At 36.6% G+C, this 20,023-nt stretch overlaps 1 protein-coding gene and 1 long non-coding RNA gene across 5 annotated transcripts in view; one reads left to right on the plus strand and one right to left on the minus strand.

Moving 5' to 3' along the window:
* Window positions 1–7,923, minus strand: part of STEAP2 (STEAP2 metalloreductase) — a 26,034-nt gene extending 18,111 nt beyond the window's left edge. The window contains exons 1-2 of one of the 4 annotated variants that reach the window (XM_039878158.1): window positions 7,784–7,923; window positions 2,977–3,166 (exon numbers count right to left, since the gene is read on the minus strand). In XM_039878158.1, coding sequence (XP_039734092.1) covers window positions 2,977–3,021 — 45 coding nt within the window. In that variant the 5' untranslated portion in view covers window positions 3,022–3,166; window positions 7,784–7,923. Of the gene's footprint in view, window positions 1–2,976; window positions 3,170–7,783 lie in introns of all 4 variants that reach the window. The other 3 variants (XM_039878159.1, XM_039878160.1, XM_039878161.1) reach the window with 3 other exon arrangements.
* LOC120615059 (uncharacterized) lies at window positions 6,871–16,770 on the plus strand. Its single transcript, XR_005656190.1, has 3 exons — window positions 6,871–7,432; window positions 12,534–12,670; window positions 14,442–16,770. It is a non-coding gene; the product is annotated as an uncharacterized LOC120615059 (long non-coding RNA).
* Window positions 16,771–20,023: the final 3,253 nt, after the last annotated feature.

Here is a 20,023-nt window from a genome sequence, read left to right on the forward strand (position 1 = left end):
CCTGAAACTAACATAACATTGTAAGTCAATCATACTTCAATTAAAAAAAATTTAAGTACGTGGAAACAGTAGGGAGTTTTTCATAAAATTATTCAACTTAAAGAATTGTCCTTTGAGAGTATGCCTTTCCTACTTTTTGGGGTGAAAATGTCCTTTATTCATAAAAGGATAGCGATAATAACACATGTTCTAGCTGGCAGTCCTATGAGGATCTCCACCTTTTTTTTTTTTGTTTTACTGGTCTGTAAGAGCTGGAGGCCTGAGGAGCACTACTTCGCAGGCATTAGGAAGCTCTCTATATGAAAATGCTCCTTAAGCCTGTTGGAGAGGACGCCCTTCTGGAGGGGGAGAAAAGCTCCTTACAGCTGGAGGCGTCTGCTTAATCCTCAGGCGAATACATTCTGGAGATGAAATATCAAATATCCCAATCTAATTTTCTGTAACTAAGCAGCGATTTCTACTATTATGACCTCTGGGTTGCATAGAAATAACCTAAATTCTCTTGGTATTTAAATAACAAATAAAACCCAACTGTTTATTTATATCTATGACAATACAAAATTTCTTTGAAGGAAGAGATGGGTATTTTTAGGTTTTTATTTTTTGGAAGAAGTTCTTAAAATCCTTTAGGAAACACCAGAAGCAAAGCTGTAATTCTGCTTGACAAATTAGAATGTGATCTCCTAAGCAGCTGTGGTCCAAGCATATCAGCATCCTCTGGGGACTTGTTAGACATGTAAGTTCTCAGGCCTCACCCTAGACCTCAAAAAGCCTGAGGATAGAGCCCAGCTATCTGTGTTTTAAGAAATCTTCAGGTGATTCTGATGCATGTTAAAGTTTGAGAATAACTGCCCTCATGTAATGTAGTCCAGCTACTATTCTGTTATTTGTTTGAACATTAAAATCTATTTGTTAGATTATTAAAGTCTTTCCCTCAGCTGAAACTCTTGAGTAATTAGTATGCATCCTCATTTGAAAATCATTTTCCAAAAATGTTGAAACAGTAATTTTATTAAAACTATGAAGATTTATTCTTTGAAATTCTGATTTATAAACTGTTATAATTGTAAGTGATTTATTAATATTTCATACTTGGATCTGAGTGCCTTTCGGTGTTCATGTTTTATAGTACAAGCAAAGAATTTTCAGAAAAAAAATATAATAGTTTTATAGCTAAAGCTTCACTAACTCCAAGCCTCCCAGATTCTTCAAATAACCAGAATTTTAATGAGACAAATCCAAAATAACCAATAATTTCCAAGATATTTCCTAGGCTCAGTTTGTATTCCATATTTATATAGGGATATTTTTATGCCATATCCAGATCCTAAGTCACCAAAACAAAACTTCATATGTTTATTACATTGTAATACCAGGGCAGGAAAGAGTCTAATTCATGCCAGAAAGATTTTCAACAAAAAAGCTTTCTGCTTAAATTTAGGTTTAGAAATTCAATTTTAAAAATGTATTTCCCAAAGACTTCAGTTAATAAAATTTTAGGATCTTCGTCAATAAATTAAAGCAATCCACCCCCCCCATAGTTCCCCACTTTTCTTTTATGTATTGGACAGAGGGGAATGCTATACATCTCCCTTCATCCATCTCACTAGTGTAGCCTGCTATGTCAAACAGAGCCACATGCCCTGGGCACTGCACGTTAGTTAATATGATGACCAATGGGTAAGTCTAAAATGAAGCTAGCAGTGGCGGGTCATAGTGTGGCTGAAATAAATTCCCCATTGATAACCTTGTTGCAGATGGTACTTTGAGATATAGATACCTATGTTTATTGGCTAGCAAATACAACTTTTTTGGTGTTGCAATAACTCACTTGTAAATAAATAATCTTCTGTGAAAGGCTTGACATTCTATCCTCCACACAAACCAATTTCCCTATTTCAATGCCATAGCATAAAACAGGTTACAAATGGCACCAATGCCCACTGAGTGCTAACAACTTCGGGGATCTCTGGTAGTTGACATCAATTTAGATATTAGTCCATACCCCAAGATCATAATGATAATCATCCATCTGTCCACTCATTCATCCCCAACCATTCACTTATCCCATAACTTATTGAGCCCTGTCAACTAGGCATCTGGCTACGTGCTGACCCTCCAGTGACACAAAACAGGTCTGGCTTCCTGTCTAATCAATATGATGAAATCATGAATGTTGAAGCATACACAGCAACTAAAAAAATGTTTATTAAGGTATAACTTACACAACATAAAATTTACCCACTTTAAGTGTATAAATTAATAATTTTCAGGAAATATATAGTTAATGCAACCATCACAATTCAATTTTATAACATTTCCATCAGTAGGAGCTGTTATTACTCAAATTTTAACAAAATTGGACAAGAGTAAGTCCCTTTTAAAAAGTCCTGCCTCCTTCAATGTTCTGAAAGCCCCACTGGTTTAACATACACAGCAGTTTTGCTGACTCTGCTTCGTGCTATGGGAAGAATCAAGGATCCCATCGTTTGGCTAAGTGTAGAGGCAGAGTTGCAATCTCAGAGCTGCCTCCTCCCACAATGAGGAACAACCTACTGAAGCCATGGTTCTCTACACTAGCTACACACTGGACTGACCTTGACCTGAGGAGCTTTAAAACAGTGACACCTAGTTACCACCACCCCTCTGCCCAGATTCTTATTTAATGATCTGAGATTCAGCCTGGGCATCAGGATTTCTTAAAGATATCATCAGCTGTTTTAATATGCAGCCAAGATTGAAAAAATCCCTACTAAAAGATTCAGGATTCAACCTAATGCTTCTCTTGGTATTTGGAGATTACAGATGTGGCTTTTGGTTCTCCATTATGTTCATGTTTACATTGCTGCTTGTAATGAAAAAATAACTCTAGCAAGAGAGTAACAGTTGCCTTTGAATGCAGGAAGCTGAAGAATTTGCATGCAGTCCTTTCCCCTTTCCCACTCAGGCAGGAACAGTACCAGAAAGTCCACTCACTATTTTGCAATTTCCTCTGTTCATTTTCTGGAAGGGCAGTGCCATTCCTTAAAATGTGTCATCCCACTGCACGGCACACTTTGTTCTTGTTGTTTCAGAACATTCAAAATTCAGTATGTTCCAGTGATGGTATCGCTTCCTTCTGTCTGACAAGGGGCTCCTCTCCTCAGTTTTCCAGGCATCATAGGTTCTGCTGACATGAGCAGATGAGAGTTTCCAAGAGGACTGACTTACTCTAGAATAGCGCCTATCAAACTTTAATGTGAATATCATCACCTGGGAATGTACCTGGGGATGCACATTAAAATGCACATTCTGATTTTCTAGGTCTGGAGTGAGGCTCAAGATGCTGCATTTCTCCCCAGCTCCCAGGTGATACCTGTGGTCTTGGTCTATGGGCCACGCTTGTACTAGCAAGGTCCTAGTGTCCAGCTACCTTTTCATCTAATGTTATTTACAGGTCATACAGATTAAATAATTGAGAAGACTATGGCATTTATAGAAAGTTTTATGTATGTGGTATCAAGAAAAAAGAACAGGCCCAGGCTTCTGAAATCACCTTGTTTTCTGAGTCTGTTTCCTTTGTTAAATGGAAAAACAAAGAGATTGTACTTGATTCCTTTCTAACACTAAAATTCTTTTGTTTACAAGTCTTAAGTTATGTAACAATGGTAATATCACTATCTTACATTTAATGCTGTAACACTTCAACTTTATGAGCTCAGTCTAAAATTGTGATTTAAGGAGCGCATGGGCTCCTTGAAATATCAAGGTTACAGTTTTCATGAATGAATATATGACTTGCTGTATGCATTTAATACTTGAAGTACATATCAAGGTAAGAGAATTTGATTACATTCAACTACATGGCCTCCTAAGAGTGTCAGTTTAGAAGAATTTCTTGACATTCCTCTGGCCAAATGGCAGCTGTCATGCTATATTAATTTTGAAAAATAGAACCAAATTTGTTTCACATATAAACATCTAGGGCATTAATTACTGGATGACAGTAACTGAACGGGCTGTCCTCAGAGATCTCCATGACATTCACAACCCGCTGATATGCCTATGTTATCTAGAAAATGTAATCTTCCAGGGCTATTAGATGGTGTAGGTGGATTTTTCACTTTGCAAAGCCATATCTGAACCTTGCTTCTTTTTCTCTCCTGCAAACACCCCGCTCCTTTGAGGCTCACAGCACCTCATAATACCCTCTCCCTATACTCACTGCTGTCATGTACTGACTTCTAGCTTATTCTTTATCACTGGTGACTTAGGTTCCCAACACATGCACAGTCTTCCTCTCTACCCCAACAGTTGTCATTCTTCTCCAGTACTTCATCATTCAAGTGGATGAACCATTCAACCTCATGGCTTCTTATTTCCTTCGCTTATTCATCAAAGGCAATGAATCTTTGCCTCTACTCCAGGTTAGTCACTCACTCCCTGATATCTTTAAACACTATCTCTTACCTTTCAATAACCTTAGTCAAACTTTCACACTGGTAATTCCAGACAGCAGAAGAAATTTGATTCATTGACCTACTATTTTCTCACTCTCCATTGACCTCCTCCTGGTTTCTCTTTACCTATCCTAGATTCTGTAGTATATATTTATCTTCACATGCTTAAAAAGATTTACTCTTGTCATGGACTAAATGTTTGTGTCCCTATTCCCGGCCCCAGTTCATAGGCTGAAATCTTAATTCCCAATGTGAAGATATTGGGAGGTGATTAGGTCATGAGGGTCGAACTCTGATGAATGGGATTTGTGCCTTAGTTAAAAAACCCCTTAGAGAGCTCTCTCCCTGCTTTTGCCATGTGAAGATACAGCAAGAAGACAGCTACCTATGAACCAGGAATTGGGCCTCTACCTGACACCGAATCTGCCAGTGTCTTGACGTTTTACTTCCCAGCCTCCAGAACTGTGAGAAAGAAATGTTTGAGCCACCCAGTCTACGGTACGCTGTTATAGCAGTCTAAATGGACTAGGACAACTCTCTTGTTCTCCATTACATCCAGCTGGCATAACTCTAGGCCTAGAAGAACCCAGCTATCCATTTTCTGTATCCAAGTTGGTAAAGCTTGCTGAAGAAAAATCAGACAACTAAGCTCATTAGTTTCACCTTAAATTCATGATCACCAACTTCCCCTATCAAAGTATAGTCTGTTTTCTTCTGTCCTGGAGACCACCCCTTTGCTCCTCCCAAGAGGCTGTAGTTATGATCTCCTCAGAGACATCTCAAACTTAACAGGTTCAACATGGAACACTCTTCCCACCTAGACCTGTTCCCATTTATCCAGATTTCCTCATCTCAGTAAATGGTATCATAACCCACTGGCTGTTCAAGTCAAAAATCTAGGGGTCATTCTCAAGTCCTTGCCTTTTCTCATCTTTTACATAAAATCCAACACCAATCCCTGTTCAAAATATTTCTTAAATCCTTCTCCACTGACATGAGCTTAATCCAGGTCTCTATCACCTCACCTAAACTCTGCAAACATATTCTAATGAGTCCCACTACTTTCTCTTTTGCCTCTTTCCAAATCATTCTCCATACAGCAGCTAAGATGATCTTAAAACATAAATCAGATGATGTCCCTCTTCTCCTTAAAACTCATTGGCTTCCTGTTGCACTTAGAACTATAGCCACTTTCCTGTTTATGACCTAAAAGGCCCTGAATGAGCTCACTAGCCCCTGCGCATCTCTCCAATCTCATCCCGTATAACTGTTACTCTCAATGGTCCGGCAACAGCATCCTTTTATAGAAGTAAAGAGCAATATCTTTCCCATCTTGGGAACTCTGCACATGCTGTTATGTCTCTTCCATAGAATGATTCATTCCAGTTTTGTTTTGTTTTTCTTTCAGGTCTTGTTAAGTTTCCTTTGTAATTATCTTATGTAATTGTTTCTTCACTCATTACTGTTTTCCCCACCAGACAAAAAGCTTCTTGAAGGCAGAACCAGATTTGTCTTGTCCATCACTGCCTCCACAATGCCTGGTACATAGTAAATAAGAATGCAATAAATATTCTTTGTTGTTGAATGCATCGGAAAATGTCAGGACCGAAAGAGATATAATAGGTCTCTAGGTAAGATCTCTCTTTTTCCTGATCAAGACCTGTGGGCCCAAAGGGGGTGAGTGATATGTCAATGTCACAGTTATGTCAATGTCATGGTAACTGGCCAAGCAAAGAATCAGTGCATAAATAAGAATGCAATAAATATTCTTTGTTGTTGAATGCATCGGAAAATGTCAGGACCGAAAGAGATATAATAGGCCTCTAGGTAAGATCTCTCTTTTTCCTGATCAAGACCTGTGGGCACAAAGGGGGTAAGTGATATGTCAATGTCACGGTTATGTCAATGTCATGGTAACTGGCCAAGCAAAGAATCAGTGCATTTCCTGATGTCCTGATTATGTCCTGTAGTCCTAGTCTTTCAAATTTTTGGTGTGCCTTCTTTCTCATTTTTCTAACTCATTTATGATCCTTACTTTAAACATCTGCTAACCTTCATCTGTGCTTTTTCAGTATTAAAATATAATTATGCTCATTAACTACAAGTATATTTTCCATGGCACCAGTATAATAAAAAGCGACTTGGATACAGCTTTTCATTTCCTTTTTGCATGATTAGCTCAAGTTATCATTGTTGATATTGTTTAATTCCCTCACTCCCCAAAAGACTAACTAGCTAAAAGAAACTGCAAACTGTTTCTAAATACTCTGCAAAATATCTAGGATGGATATTTTTCTTTTGTAAATAGCTTTTAAGCTTTGAAACAACAGGAGAGATGCAGAGTAAAAAATACATAGCCTTAGAGAAGGGAAAAAGTGAAGATCATCACAACGAAGAAATAATAAAGGTGTAAATAGTGTGTGTGGGGTGAGAGATGGGGTGGGGAGGGTGTAGGGCGAGGAGGAGGGGTTGGAAAGAACTAAAAAGGTTCCCAGTAAGTGGGGCCGTTAACTAGACTATAATCAAATCAAAGTCATGAGGGTGGGGGTAGGGGCAGGAGTTCGATTTCTATTTCTCCCAATTTCACCTATAGTGGTGAGTGATCATTAATCAAGGCCTGTAATAAGTTTTTCCATCTAAAACTGAACTGTCTGAGGAGTAACAACTGACACCATTTTTCTCCAAAGGGTGAGGAAGATAATAAATGGAAATCTCTCGACAAAAATTCTCTTTATATCTCTGCCCTATTTTAAGAGCAAGATTTTTAGGGCATAATTTTCAACAAGTTTTGGCGGAGGCTGAACACAAAGCTCAAACATAATTTAGGACACTAAGAGACGAAGCCAATTACTTTGTCTCATTGTAGTTAATGGCCTAAACGCACCACGGTCACTTAACGAGGTAATAAACAAAATGACTACTAGAAATACTTCCCTGTTCGCAAAGCAGTGCTGCGTGATCTTCAATGAAATGCGCTGCATCTACCCTTAAAGGTAAGCGGACTATGGAGGAGGCTGAGGTAATCTGCCCGTCCTTTCCCTCTGGGGCACATCCTATCTGGGACGATGTCTCTCCTGGCCTCTTCACTCCTGGGCCCAATCTCAGGACTACCTGGGAGCTCCGGGATGACCAGCAGGAGTAGGGGTCGGAATCGGTGGAACAGACAGCCTTTCCCGCCCTTCCCTCAAGGTGCCAGGAGATCAGGAACCCCGCCAGCTCAGGGCGGACGCCCGCAGAGGGCGCGGAATCCCTGGAGGATGCATGCTGCGCGTGGCGCCGCCTGCATCTTGACCCTCGACTGCGCCGCCCCCGGCTCGTCTCGCGCCCTTTCCCGACCCGCTCACCTCCGCGCCCTCCGCGCCGGACAGGGGCCAGCCAAGCAGCTCTCCGCGAGCGGCGCCGACTCCCCAGGGACAGCTCGGGCTCCGGGGCCTAGGGACTGCGCTTCCGACCGGCAGCTGCAGGGTGGCTGCCGTGGCGGCCGCGCTCCGGCTGCTTCCCCGCCTCCCGAGACTGGCTCGCGTCGAGCGGGAGAGGAAGCGGAGGGAGGGAGGCGCGCAGAGGCCGGCTCGCGGGGACGCGCCGCTGGGGGCTACGCGCGGGGAGGCCGGCGGGCGAGGCGGGAGAGCGGTGGGGGCGCAGGGAGGAGCCACCGAGTTGGGAGAGGTCAGAGCAGGGCGTGGGGGAGAGTCTGGGAGGACGCTGAGCGCCAAGGTGGGCGAGCAGTGCAGCGGCGAGAGCCCGCCGCGCGGCTCCAGTTTTCAGCTCGCCCCTAACTGGGAGCAGCTGAGCATCAGCCCCACGCCTGCGCCCCCGTGCAGGGCTCCCCTAGGATTCTTTTTGAAACAGCTCTAGAAAGATCAAGCCCACTTATCTACTGCTTTTGTACTTTGTGGTCGGCTTTCCCGTCTCGACTTTTCTTTTTATTACGCCCCACCACCCTTATTCCCTCTTCCCCACTCTCAGTTCCTGCCAAGTCTCCAAAGAAACTGCGCTGTTTCTCCTGAACGTGTTCTTTCTCTCACCTCTAACCACCCACCCAAACCATCTTTTGGCTGAATTGTGTTTTTATAATAAAATGTTCAGAAATGCCCTTTTGCGAACCACAGCTTAAAAGTCCCTCGTATAGGAAGATCCTTACAGCTGGTGGACTGGAAATCAGTCTGTTGACCTTGACCTTCACTCTACCTGGTGCCATGCGAGCTTTGGTGTTGGCGAAAAGAAGGTTATGCCTGGAATTAGGAGACCTGCGTTCCAGCGAAAGCCTCTTAAACTCCCTGGGCCATAATAGCCTTGGGTATTTAGGAGGTCTCTGAGCTGTAAGAGCACCTCTTTGGCTCTGGGATTCTGTGAAATTTCTCCCTGCAGATTACCAAGTAGTCAGTATCTTATTTTTTGTGTAGAAGATGTCAGTAGAAGAAGCAAGAGATCTTTATTCTCAGATATAAAATCAATTTACCAAAATTTCTTAAATTTGAGGATTTTTTTCATACTTTAGTGAATTCTCATTTCAGCAAATGAAGTTTAAAAATTATCTCTCCCGGTGGTTTATTAACCAGGGAAAAATCCAACAAGGGGGTCTTGGACCGATCGCTGAACACTGCACTTTCCCCTCTAAAGTCCATACACAGATTAACCTTTGCAAATGCTGCTTTGAAAATACATTCTTTGTTTGACTTGACATGTGTTCCCTCCCCCACCGCCAAATATTATTAAGGTTTAAAGTTTAGGCATAAGCGAAGCTTGTGATGTATCAGGGTGTGGGGCATTGACATCTGGTAAAATTCTTTCATTTTGGTAACTGGAAAATAAATTTTATATCAATTTTTATTATTTCACTTCAACACTACTCTCAAATAATGAAATTAACGTTTTTTTCCCCCCATGGCATTTCTGGAGGACAATTGGAGGACATTCATGAATCTTAGTAGTTAATGAAAGTGTGTAGCTTTTTTTTTAAAAAAAAACCTATATAACTTTCACAAAGATATATTACAAGATATACCATTTTCTACCTATCCCAGAGCCATAAATTGTATAAAATATGTAGATAAGCCACATATTTTAAATATTTTTAAAGCGGTCTTCTGGTTATCCAAAAAAGTAAAATAAAATCAAGCAATATGTGAAATCACTTATCCTAAAAGAGAATCAATGAGTCAATAATTTGCATTTTCCAAAAGGAATATCTGCCTTTCATACTTTACTATTAAAATAAGAAAATATACTTGGTGGAAAATCTCACATAGTGAAATGTGTTCCAAAAAACTGTTAGTATTGACGCAAAGCGTGATTCCTTTCAGCTCATCCCATGGTAACTATAGTTTTTACTGCTGCTTTTCAATTGATGTTTCAGAGTATAAAAATGATTTCACAAGATTTTCTCAGGTCATGATGTGCTCTCTGAGAAATCTCTTCAGTTCTCTGAAGTAGTAATTGATTCCAATTAAGTGCAGCAATAATTAATGGATTTCTAGTGGCCTAGAGGTGTTAACACAATTTCTTCTTTGAAATTATTCTACAGTTGAATAACTTGAGAGTGGTAGTTCCCAAAGTATATAACTTCAAGCGCTAGTCCATCCAGATGCTCCTCCAATAATTCATTTACTATAAAAATATTGATTGAGCTCCTGATGTGTGCCCTGACCTGGTCACTAGGAATAATGGTGAAGAACCTGGATATACTTACCATTCTGATAGAATTTATAGTTTGGCTGGGAAGATAAATTAGTAAACAAATGCAAATAAGATTAAAGATTTGTGTGCACAAGTAAAATAAGTGTAAATCATGATGAAAATAGAGTTTGAGATAAATAATAGAGATTATTTTAGAGATTTACAATGTGTATTAATAGATTACAGGCTCTGAGAATTCCTGCAGTAAAGATATTTACTTAACCTATTCCTAAGGAATTCTCAAGTTTATTTTGAGCACTGAAGCTTTGTGAGCAATGCTTATTAATAAAATAGAACCATTTTTATAAAACACTGATGTTCTGAAACCAGAGATTCCAATAAACAAAATTATGTTAACATTCTCTTATGTTTGTCAATGTACATTCATATATTTTAATAGATTTATAAATATACATATAAACTGTTTGAATAGATTTTATCTGAAGAGAAACAATACAGAAACATAAATACATTCATGTATTTCAACATTTATAACAATAAATATTTTTATAGATTTTGTCTGGACAAAATGACATAGAAACATTTATAAATCTATTAAAATATATGAATGTACATCTGGGCAAAACAAATATTGTGTACTTAACATTGTTTCATAAACATATATCCATTTGTCGCCCTGGGCCAGATGTGTATAATTCTTAATCACTATATATATATAGCCCATAATATTGGTATAGTGAAGTTTTCTTAACACTAAACTTTAAGAAAATGCATTTTCTGATTCTTTTACTATAACGAACACTGCTTTAACCTCTTTGAACAAATTATTCTTTGAGATAATAAGTGAAGAGGGTATTTCTGGTATCAATTCTCTATCAAATATTTAAAATGTGTATTTTTAAAAAAATAATAATCTTAAAAATTTCAGTATAAACAGATTTGATTATGGATTTTATAGATGACCATCTTATAACTTAATACAACCATGCAATTTCAGAGCCCATGGTTTCTGCCTTTATCATTGCATTGGTGCCTAGCAGTATCACCCTGTCAAACCTTAATGAGAGAACTGTTACAGCTGAACAATAAAAAGACAACCCAATTATAAAATGGTCAAAGGGTTTGAATATACATTTCTCCAAAGAAGATATGCAAATGACCAATCGCTGTTTCATGGTTTTATATCATTTCATCATGTTTGATGCCTGGTTTAAGGTGTAGTTTCCGGAGAAAAATTGAATCATCTCCAACACTGCAAATCCTGTTGTTAATACTCAACAAATTAAACTAGCTTTAAGAAACAAAACAAATGCTATTTCTTTAAACAGAAAGGGATCAGAGAGGATTATGAATGGAAAATATATTAAATTGAGTCTTTTAATCTCTTATTTTTAAAATTATATTTAACAGTTCATTTATTTTAAAACACATTTAAATAAAATTAAAACATTTTTTAAAATGTTAGAATTTTATGACTCTAAATCCAACTGTCTCTGAGAAGTGACTGCCATTTATTTTTATACAAAAGTTATAGGAATTGATCCTAGTGCTTATAAATAATAGAGCGCTTTATAATGCTTAATTCCCTATAATTCACTCAAATAAATTCTATTTAGGTTAATGTTTTAAAATTTATCAGTCACCCGATAAAATTAGAAAAAGCAGAAATAAATATTTGTCATATTTCTAGTGGAGAAAGGACTTTTTCAGTCTGAATAGATAGAAACAATTCCAAAGATAAAGATTTATAATTTTGAGTAAATGAAATTTAAAGTTTATGTTTTTTTAAAACATAAACTGAACAAAAATGTTTGCTGTAAATTTAAAAGATTAATGTCTTAAAAATTATAGAGGATCACGCAAATTCAGAAGAGAAGTAAAAGTTTAGGCTCCAATAAATGGGCAAAAGAATTTAATGAACATTTTAATAAAGAGGAAATAAAACTTTAATTAACAGAGACCCTAAGACAGATACCATGTACAGGTATTCTATAATCCCTTTATTCTTTGCCTGTTTGTTAATTTTTAGCAGTCAAGTATTTCCCTCTTTAAGCAAATCACTAAAGATTTTCCCTCTTTAAAATCAGCAGTGCAACTTTGTCAAGGCAAAAAATAAAACCTAGGCCATTGGCTTACAAATGTCAAGGACAAGATTTTTTCTGTTCTTATTTTTATTATGCAATTATATAATTAAGCAATTCCCAGATTTTCCAATATTCAATGTATGTACTGGCCCTTATTATCTTAATGCCTAGATTATTTTATAGCAGTAAATTTACTCATTTTATGAGCATCATTAATGTTTTGAGGCCATATTTTCCAAGATTATGTCATTTAGTTAAGAAGATCCATGTTTTATTTTAAAACAGTAATTAATATCTTTTACTTTTTGTAATTTTTTCAAACTATTAATTTATTCTACAAATATTTATTGAGTGTTTTTTGCCACCCTCTAAGGGGCTGCAGACACATGGACCAGAACAGACTCCTGCCTTCATGAAGTCGTCTACTTTGGGCTGTCAATTGTATGTGACTGTGTTCTGCCCAAAGACGCCTAGCTGAGGAGTTGAATGGGGGAGGAATCCTGGGTAGAGGTGAGTAGAATTCATCCTATACTCGGCTCCCACCCATGCTTTTTTCTTTGCGCATAGATAGTTGCTAACCAAACCCTGTGCATGGATGGGTAGATTGTGCATGTGTGTGTGCGTGTGTGCAGGCAATTACACACATACATGAATCTTTCTCTAATTTGCACCAAAGTGCTAAAGGTGAGGTGCTAATTCTACTAGGAGAAGACAGACAATAAATAAGCTACATAAAAAAGGTATGGAGTATGTCTGATAATATGTGCTATAGGAAAAATAAAGTAAGAAAGAGAAATCGGAAGTGTGGTCAGTAAAGGCTTCTAAGGTGACATTTTAAAAGTAAAAGAGTGAGCCATGCAGACAGCCGGGGAAAAGTGTCCCAATAGTGGGGAAATCAAGTGGAAAGCCCCCAAGGACTGATAGGAACCATATCCAGAGAGCAGGCCTGCTTGGTGGGAGCATTCTGAGACTAGCAGCAAGAAGTGAGGTGAGATATATCTTGAAGAAAGGGTGGGATGTGGGGATGTAGGTTGACCTAGATTGTTCAGGTCTTTAAGGCTAATGTAAGGAATTTAGTTTTTATAATGAGTGAGATAAGAAGCCTTGGAACTTTTTAAATAGGCCTGATAGGATCAGATTTATATTTTAACAAACTAGCTGTGAATACAGTGTTGAAAATAGACTGAAGAGAGACGAGGATCGAAGCTGGGAAACTAGTTAGGGGGCTATTGTAATAATCCAGGCGAGAGATGATGGTAGTATAGACAAGGGTTGTAGGATGGAGTTGGAAGAAATGTAGGGTTCTTGATATATTCTAAAGATAGAGCCAACAGAACCTGATGGCCGGTTGGGTGTAGATTTGAAAAAAGAAAGGAATCAAGGATAATGCTTAGGTTTAGGCCTGGCCAACAGGAGCAATGGAGTCACCATTCAGGGAGAAGAGGGAGATGGTGCCTAGATCAGAATTGGAAGGGGGAAAGATTAGGAGTCTGTCTGGGGAATGTTACATTAGAGATGACAAGTGAGGAGTTTGGTTTCTTATGTGAGTCTGGGGTTCAGGCAGCTCTGGCCGAGCAATATTAATTTTAAAGTTATTGGCATATAAAATATTTAAATCACGAAATCATCAATGGAATAAGAATAGTTACTAAGAAAAGAATTCCAAAGATTGAGCTTTGGAACATTCCGATGTTTGGTGGTAAGAGAGATAAGGAATTTTTTTAAAAAAGGAGATTATGATACTACTAATGGGGTAAGAGAAAGAGTGAGATTGTTGTTTCCTGGAAGCCAAGTGAAAAGAATATTTTAAGGAAAGGGGAGTAATCAGGTGCTTTTGTGTGATCGAGTAGGACGAAAAGTGAGAGCAAGATTTAAAATGTGAATGTCATCAGTAACTTATCTCATGGGAGTTGGTTCAGAGAATGGGAGAACAGAAACTGATGACAACAGAAAGGATAGACAACTCTTCTTAAAAACTTAGTTGTAAAATGAAGAAGAGAAATGGAGTGGTAGCCAGAGGAGGAAATAGGGCCCAGAAACAGGATTATTGTAAGATGGAAAAAAATGATATACCTATGCTTATGAGAAAGATCCCATGAAGAATAAATTTTGATGCAGAATACAGAGTGGAGAATTGCTAGAGCAAGATCATTAAGAAAGTGAGAAGGGATAGTCATTGTTAGGGGAATAGGCGCTGTAGTTGGGTCCAGATGCAATGAAGTGGTGAGATACCACGGATGAACCTCTGGAAGTCCTCTGACTGCTTCTTTTTTTTTCTCAGTGAAATGGGAAACAAGATTGCCTGCTGAGAGTAAGAATGAAGAAGAAAGGAAATTTGGGAAAAGAGAAAAAGGCATGAAAAATGAGACAAATAGAAAGCACATAATCAGAAGGTGTAAATATATCTAAATATACAACTGTGTATGGAGTAAACTTTCCAGTCAGAAGGCAAAAATTTCAGACTAATTGAAACAAATATTTATACTATTTACAAGAGTCAGACGTAAAACACAAGAACACAGAACAACTAAAAATCAAAAATTCAAAAGAGAATTTACCAGGCAAATATCGAGTAAAAGAAATATGACCTAAATATATTACTACCAGACAAAATGACTTTAAGAAAGACATTCCATCATGATAAAATATTTAGTTCACCAAGAAGATAAAATAATTCTAAATCTGTATGCCTCTAATAATATAGCCTTGAAACATAATATCACAGAACCATGAGGAGATTTTTAAAAACCTACCCCACAGTAAGCAATTTTAATACATTTTTTTGAGAAATTGAATCTCTAATTAAAATCTTTCCATAAAGTAAAAACAAAGGAGGTTTTACTGGCCAGTAATTCAAACATTCAAAGAATAGACCAGTCCAAATTAACACAAACTATTTTGGAAAACAGAACAAGAAAGAATGATTCTCAATTCATTTGATGAATATAACCTTGAAACCAAAATTAGACAAAAATAATATAATTTCGTTTTTTAATATCAATGCAAAAAGATGAACAAACTGAATCAAGCAATTTTGAAAAAAGATAATACATCATGGTTAAGTTTATTATAAGACTGGTAGGTGGTTTAACATTAGAAAATATATTAATAAATATAATTCACTATAGTAACAGTTCAAAGAAGAAAATTTTGTGATCATCTCAGCAGATGCAGAAAAAGCATCCTGCATATCTCTATTCATGAAAAAAACTCTTAGTAAACTGAGAATAAAAGGGAATTTTTTTAACCTGCTATCAGGTCTGCACAAAAACCCTGCAGCATTTCCCAAAGTAATGTTGGAAGCATATCTTTAAATAAGGAACAGGACAAAGATGTTTGCTATCACCATCACTGTTCAAAATCGTACCTATCGTCCTAGCTCATGTAATAAGGAAAGAAGAAGAGATAGGTATAATGGTTAAAAAGGAGGAAACAAAATAGTCATTGTTTGTAAATAAAATGACTATGTAGAAAACTCAAGAGTCTACAGATAAAGTATGGGATTTAATAAGAGAATTTAGCAAGATTATTAGATAAAAACATTAATATACAAAAGTTACTTATATATCTATATGCCAGTAATAAGCAGTTAATCATATGGAAAAAAGGTATTAAAGAATATTCAAATGAACATAAAGATCTTCAATAATCTTGGATAGAGGCACTGAAAAATACTAGTCACCTTGTAAAAAAGATATTTGCTTTATGTGTAAGCAAGTGATTACTATCCAAAAATAAAAGCTATACAAATTAGAAAGGGCAGTAGCCAGCTCTAATAAAGAAAAGTACTTAGGAGTCTCTGAGATACCAATATTTTATTTTTTAAGCTGGATGTCTGCTACATAAGGGTTCATTTTATTATCATTATATTAATTGTGATACATATACATATTTTATATCCATTATATAAATATATTTTAAAATATTTGATAATGTAATAAAAATCAAATTAAGATGACTTAAAAATAAAAGAAATACGTTGACTTTCATAATTGAAAGATCCAATAGTAAAAAGAGCTTCAGGTGTAATTTGATCCAGAGTCCATTCCTATGGCTGGAGAAAAGGTCATCTTTCTTAAGAGTTCATGAACTACATTGGGAATGGTTAAATACCAGAATGCAGAATCACTGAATGAGGAAGAGTCTAGGCAGGAAAAATTAACTGTTCAGAGCCACAACACATAAAACAAGTGCCATAAACAATTCAGTTAGCATTTCTCATCTCATGGCCAACTTTTTAAATCCTTTTTTTCCTGTCTGACTATTGTTAACCTGGATTTCTAGCTGTAATGAAACTTAAGAGGTATAATGATTTTATAATATCCTTCAATTATTTCGTACCCATAAAATTTCAACTTATGTTTTAATTTTTTGCTAAAAAGCTATTTTGATTCAATAATAAGCACTCCTTATAAGTGTGGTGACGTTCTGCAGAATAATGTTAAAAACTTGTTAAAATAGTGACCTCTTTGCCTGCGTTCCTCTGTTCCAGATGTTTCTACAGGTCTTAATTAGGATCGTATTGACTTTTAATGTAATTGTAACTTTCATTTATTTTATATTACCTTATTATTTAATTTTCATATCTTTCCAACTTAAAAAATTTTATAATAGACAACTTTCTCAAGTTAATTATTATCGTCAGTTTATCATTTCTTTCTAATTAATGGAATTATTTAAATTGCTTAAAATCCTTTTAAGTCCAAAAGTTATTTAAAAAATTATTCTTGATAGTAATCTCTCAAGGCCTTTTTTAACAGATTAAATGCTAAGTAATTTTCTGTTTTCTTCATTACACAGTGTCATTATGAATGTAAATTACTTTGTTATAATTACAATAATTTTAAATGTAAGTAGGTATTTGCTTCAATACTCCAACTGGTGCGTGTAGTTTTTTTTCTTTTTTTCTTTGTGGTCTCTACTCTCGACATGAGCTTTAACTTTCTGTTGCCGTTAATATGCCAGCATCTAACAGTAAAACTCTTCTCAATTGATGCATCTAAAGTGCTATAAACTGATAAACTAGTTAAAAGTTTGATTTAAACACATTGAAAGTTCTGTAAGTAGGTTTTGCATGAAGTTCTCACTAAAAATAAAGTATCTAAATTTTAGAACAAAGATTTTTGTATCCCTTTTATATCACAACAGCTTTAAAATTTTTACTTATAGTTTTCTTTCTTAGCAAATTTCCAGTTATATTTTACACGATTAAAATTTCTAAGAAATTTTGCTAAACAATGAATACGAATTGTTTTAGAGTGAAGGGAAAAAGCACTAAATGTGAATGAAAGTGCTGAGTTATTTCAGTTATATAATATTATTACTTTTTTAGTAATAGTAATAGTAGGTTCAACCAGTATGATGTTTGAATTCTTGCTTCCTACTTATAATGTTGTTATTGAGCTTTATTGATTCTTTTATAAGCTATCTGTGATTTTAAAAAATGATTGTTTTTAATCGTCTTTTTTCTTCAAAAATTATTTTAGTGATTTAATTATTTCTCATTTTGATATTAAAACACTATTTTGCAGGTGCTCTAAAACTTTCAAAAATCTCCATTGTCTATAGGATAAAACGCAGACTATTAAAAACTATTTTTCAGTGTATTTTCAAATTACCCACCTTCTTTTACTTACCATGTCCTCTGTAAGCTCTCTTTTTACATCTTATTGGCTTAGAACATATCATTTGCAGTCCTGTCTCCTGGTGGGACTCTACTAAATGACCTGCCTCTATTAAGTGATGCACTGGTTAGGTCCTTTCCTAAGTGAAACCTTTCTTGAGTTCTCCCAGCCCACACAAAACTCTCTCTTCTCTAATTATGTATGGTATTTATTATGACGTAGAGCATGTATACTATTTTGTATTCCTAAGCTTTCTAAGTAACCTTTGGATGACTTTTATATTTGCAACACCTACCAGTGTTTACCCACAATATCTAAATCAGTGTCTTAGTAGATATTTAGTAAGGATATAATGGTGGGTAGGTTAATTTCATTTAGAGTACATGCCAAGTCTAACTGGGAGAGCTCCTGTCCTTTCTTGATGAAATCGTACAGATTTAATTTGGTGAGATATCTTTGCTGGCAGGATGGTAAGTGTATATGTTTCTACCAAGAAGCCAAAATAGAGACTGCAAGCCAAAACTCATGGCCAAAGACATAAACAGCCAAATTCTTTCAGATAGATTCTTAGAAGTAATTTACATAGACTGTGCTTTGTCTAAACAGTTTCGTTTAAAAGTAATAAAGCAGTATATGGTATACCTAATCATTGTAGATAGCTAGTTTGACATCATAGTATTCAACTGTTGGCTAAAACCATCTAGATTATTGCTTCAGCAATTCAATTCATTGAAAGTCACATTTAATTTTCTGAAGATATGTAGTAGAAAGTACACATCTTTTTAGAATTGGAGTACCTTTCTAATTACTGAACAGCCCTTTCTCTGGTATAGAGTTTGGTCAAAGCTAGTGTGTTGAAGAAATTAAAAAATATGAGTGTCACTGTACAGTGACTAACAATTCAGTGGAAAGTTGGCAATTTCCTTCAATGTGTATATTGATCAGAAAGTAGAATTCCTAAACTGGATTAAAGACATTTATATCTATAAATTATCTAGAGGCATACAATCAAAATCAAATAAACAAATGTTTATTAACTGCAAGCTAAGCATTACTTGGAATGAAAAGGAATACAAGGCATAATAAATATAATTGCAAACTTCTTGCTTTTAAAAAGTTTGCAATCTGGATAGGTAGCTACAGGTAGATAATATGTGCCATTTATTGAAATATGAATTCATAGTAGAATGAAGCAGTGTATCATAGTTATCAAAGAATGATACAACAAAAATATTATCATGCGAGAGGAGAAGAGTTCCTTTGAGTTGGGATAACTATACAGAGCTATGAAAGTAAATTGTGCTTGAAGAAAGCGGGGACTTTGAATAAGGGAAGAGAGTAAAAAACATTCTTGGAGAGTAAAGAATGTGAACAGTATGAACCAGGTTATGGAGTCAACGCTATTTAGGGAGGTGAATGAGTACATTGATTTTTCAGAGAGATGAAATTGTAGATTAGATTAGAAAAGGAGTCTGGAGTCAGATTGTGGGGGAGTGTGAATGCCAGGTTAAGGACTAAGTACTTATTTTGTAAGCAGTGAAGAGCTATTTGGGCAAGATTTTGAGAAAGAAAAAACTTGATCCAAGTTGAGTTTTGGGAAGATTAATTTGTTAGCCATGTACCATTTGAAAATGAAAGCAGAGACCAGGTAATGCAAGGATGTTTAGTAGATTAATAAAGCAGTTGAAGTGTAAGGTAGAACAGAGGACATGTGTAATATTTTTGTTCAGCATTCTCTCCTTTCTCATCCAGTGGTTCAGGTGGAGATGACAGTGTTCCCCTTCAAGAGCCACTGCTAGGCACATGCTCAATTAAAGGAGTCCATTCCTCTGGTCATAATTATTGGTTCACAGAAGGGCACATGATCTAAACCAGTAGTCTCCAACCTTTTTGGCACCAGGGACAGGTGCTCCTATGAGAATCCAATGCCTGATGATCTGAGGCGGTGATGCTAACGCTGGGGAGCAGCTGCAAATACAGATGAAGCTTCACTGGCAAGTCCGTGGCTCACCTCCTGCTGTGTGGCCCTGTTCCTAATAGGCCATGGACCTGTACTGGTCTGAAGCCTGGGGGTTGGGGACCCCTGATCCAAACTGAGCCAATTTGTGTTAGCTCTAGAACTTTTTCAGCTAGATCTATCAGGAAAGGTATTCTTCTTCAGGGATTCTAACATTGTCAGTAGTCATCTTTCCTGTCACATTGTATGGAAGGCAGCCTCCAAGATAGTCCTCAATATTCC

The sequence above is a fragment of the Pteropus medius genome, unplaced genomic scaffold (assembly GCF_902729225.1).
Source record: "Pteropus medius unplaced genomic scaffold, Ma_sr-lr_union100, whole genome shotgun sequence".
Taxonomy (NCBI): domain Eukaryota; kingdom Metazoa; phylum Chordata; class Mammalia; order Chiroptera; family Pteropodidae; genus Pteropus; species Pteropus medius.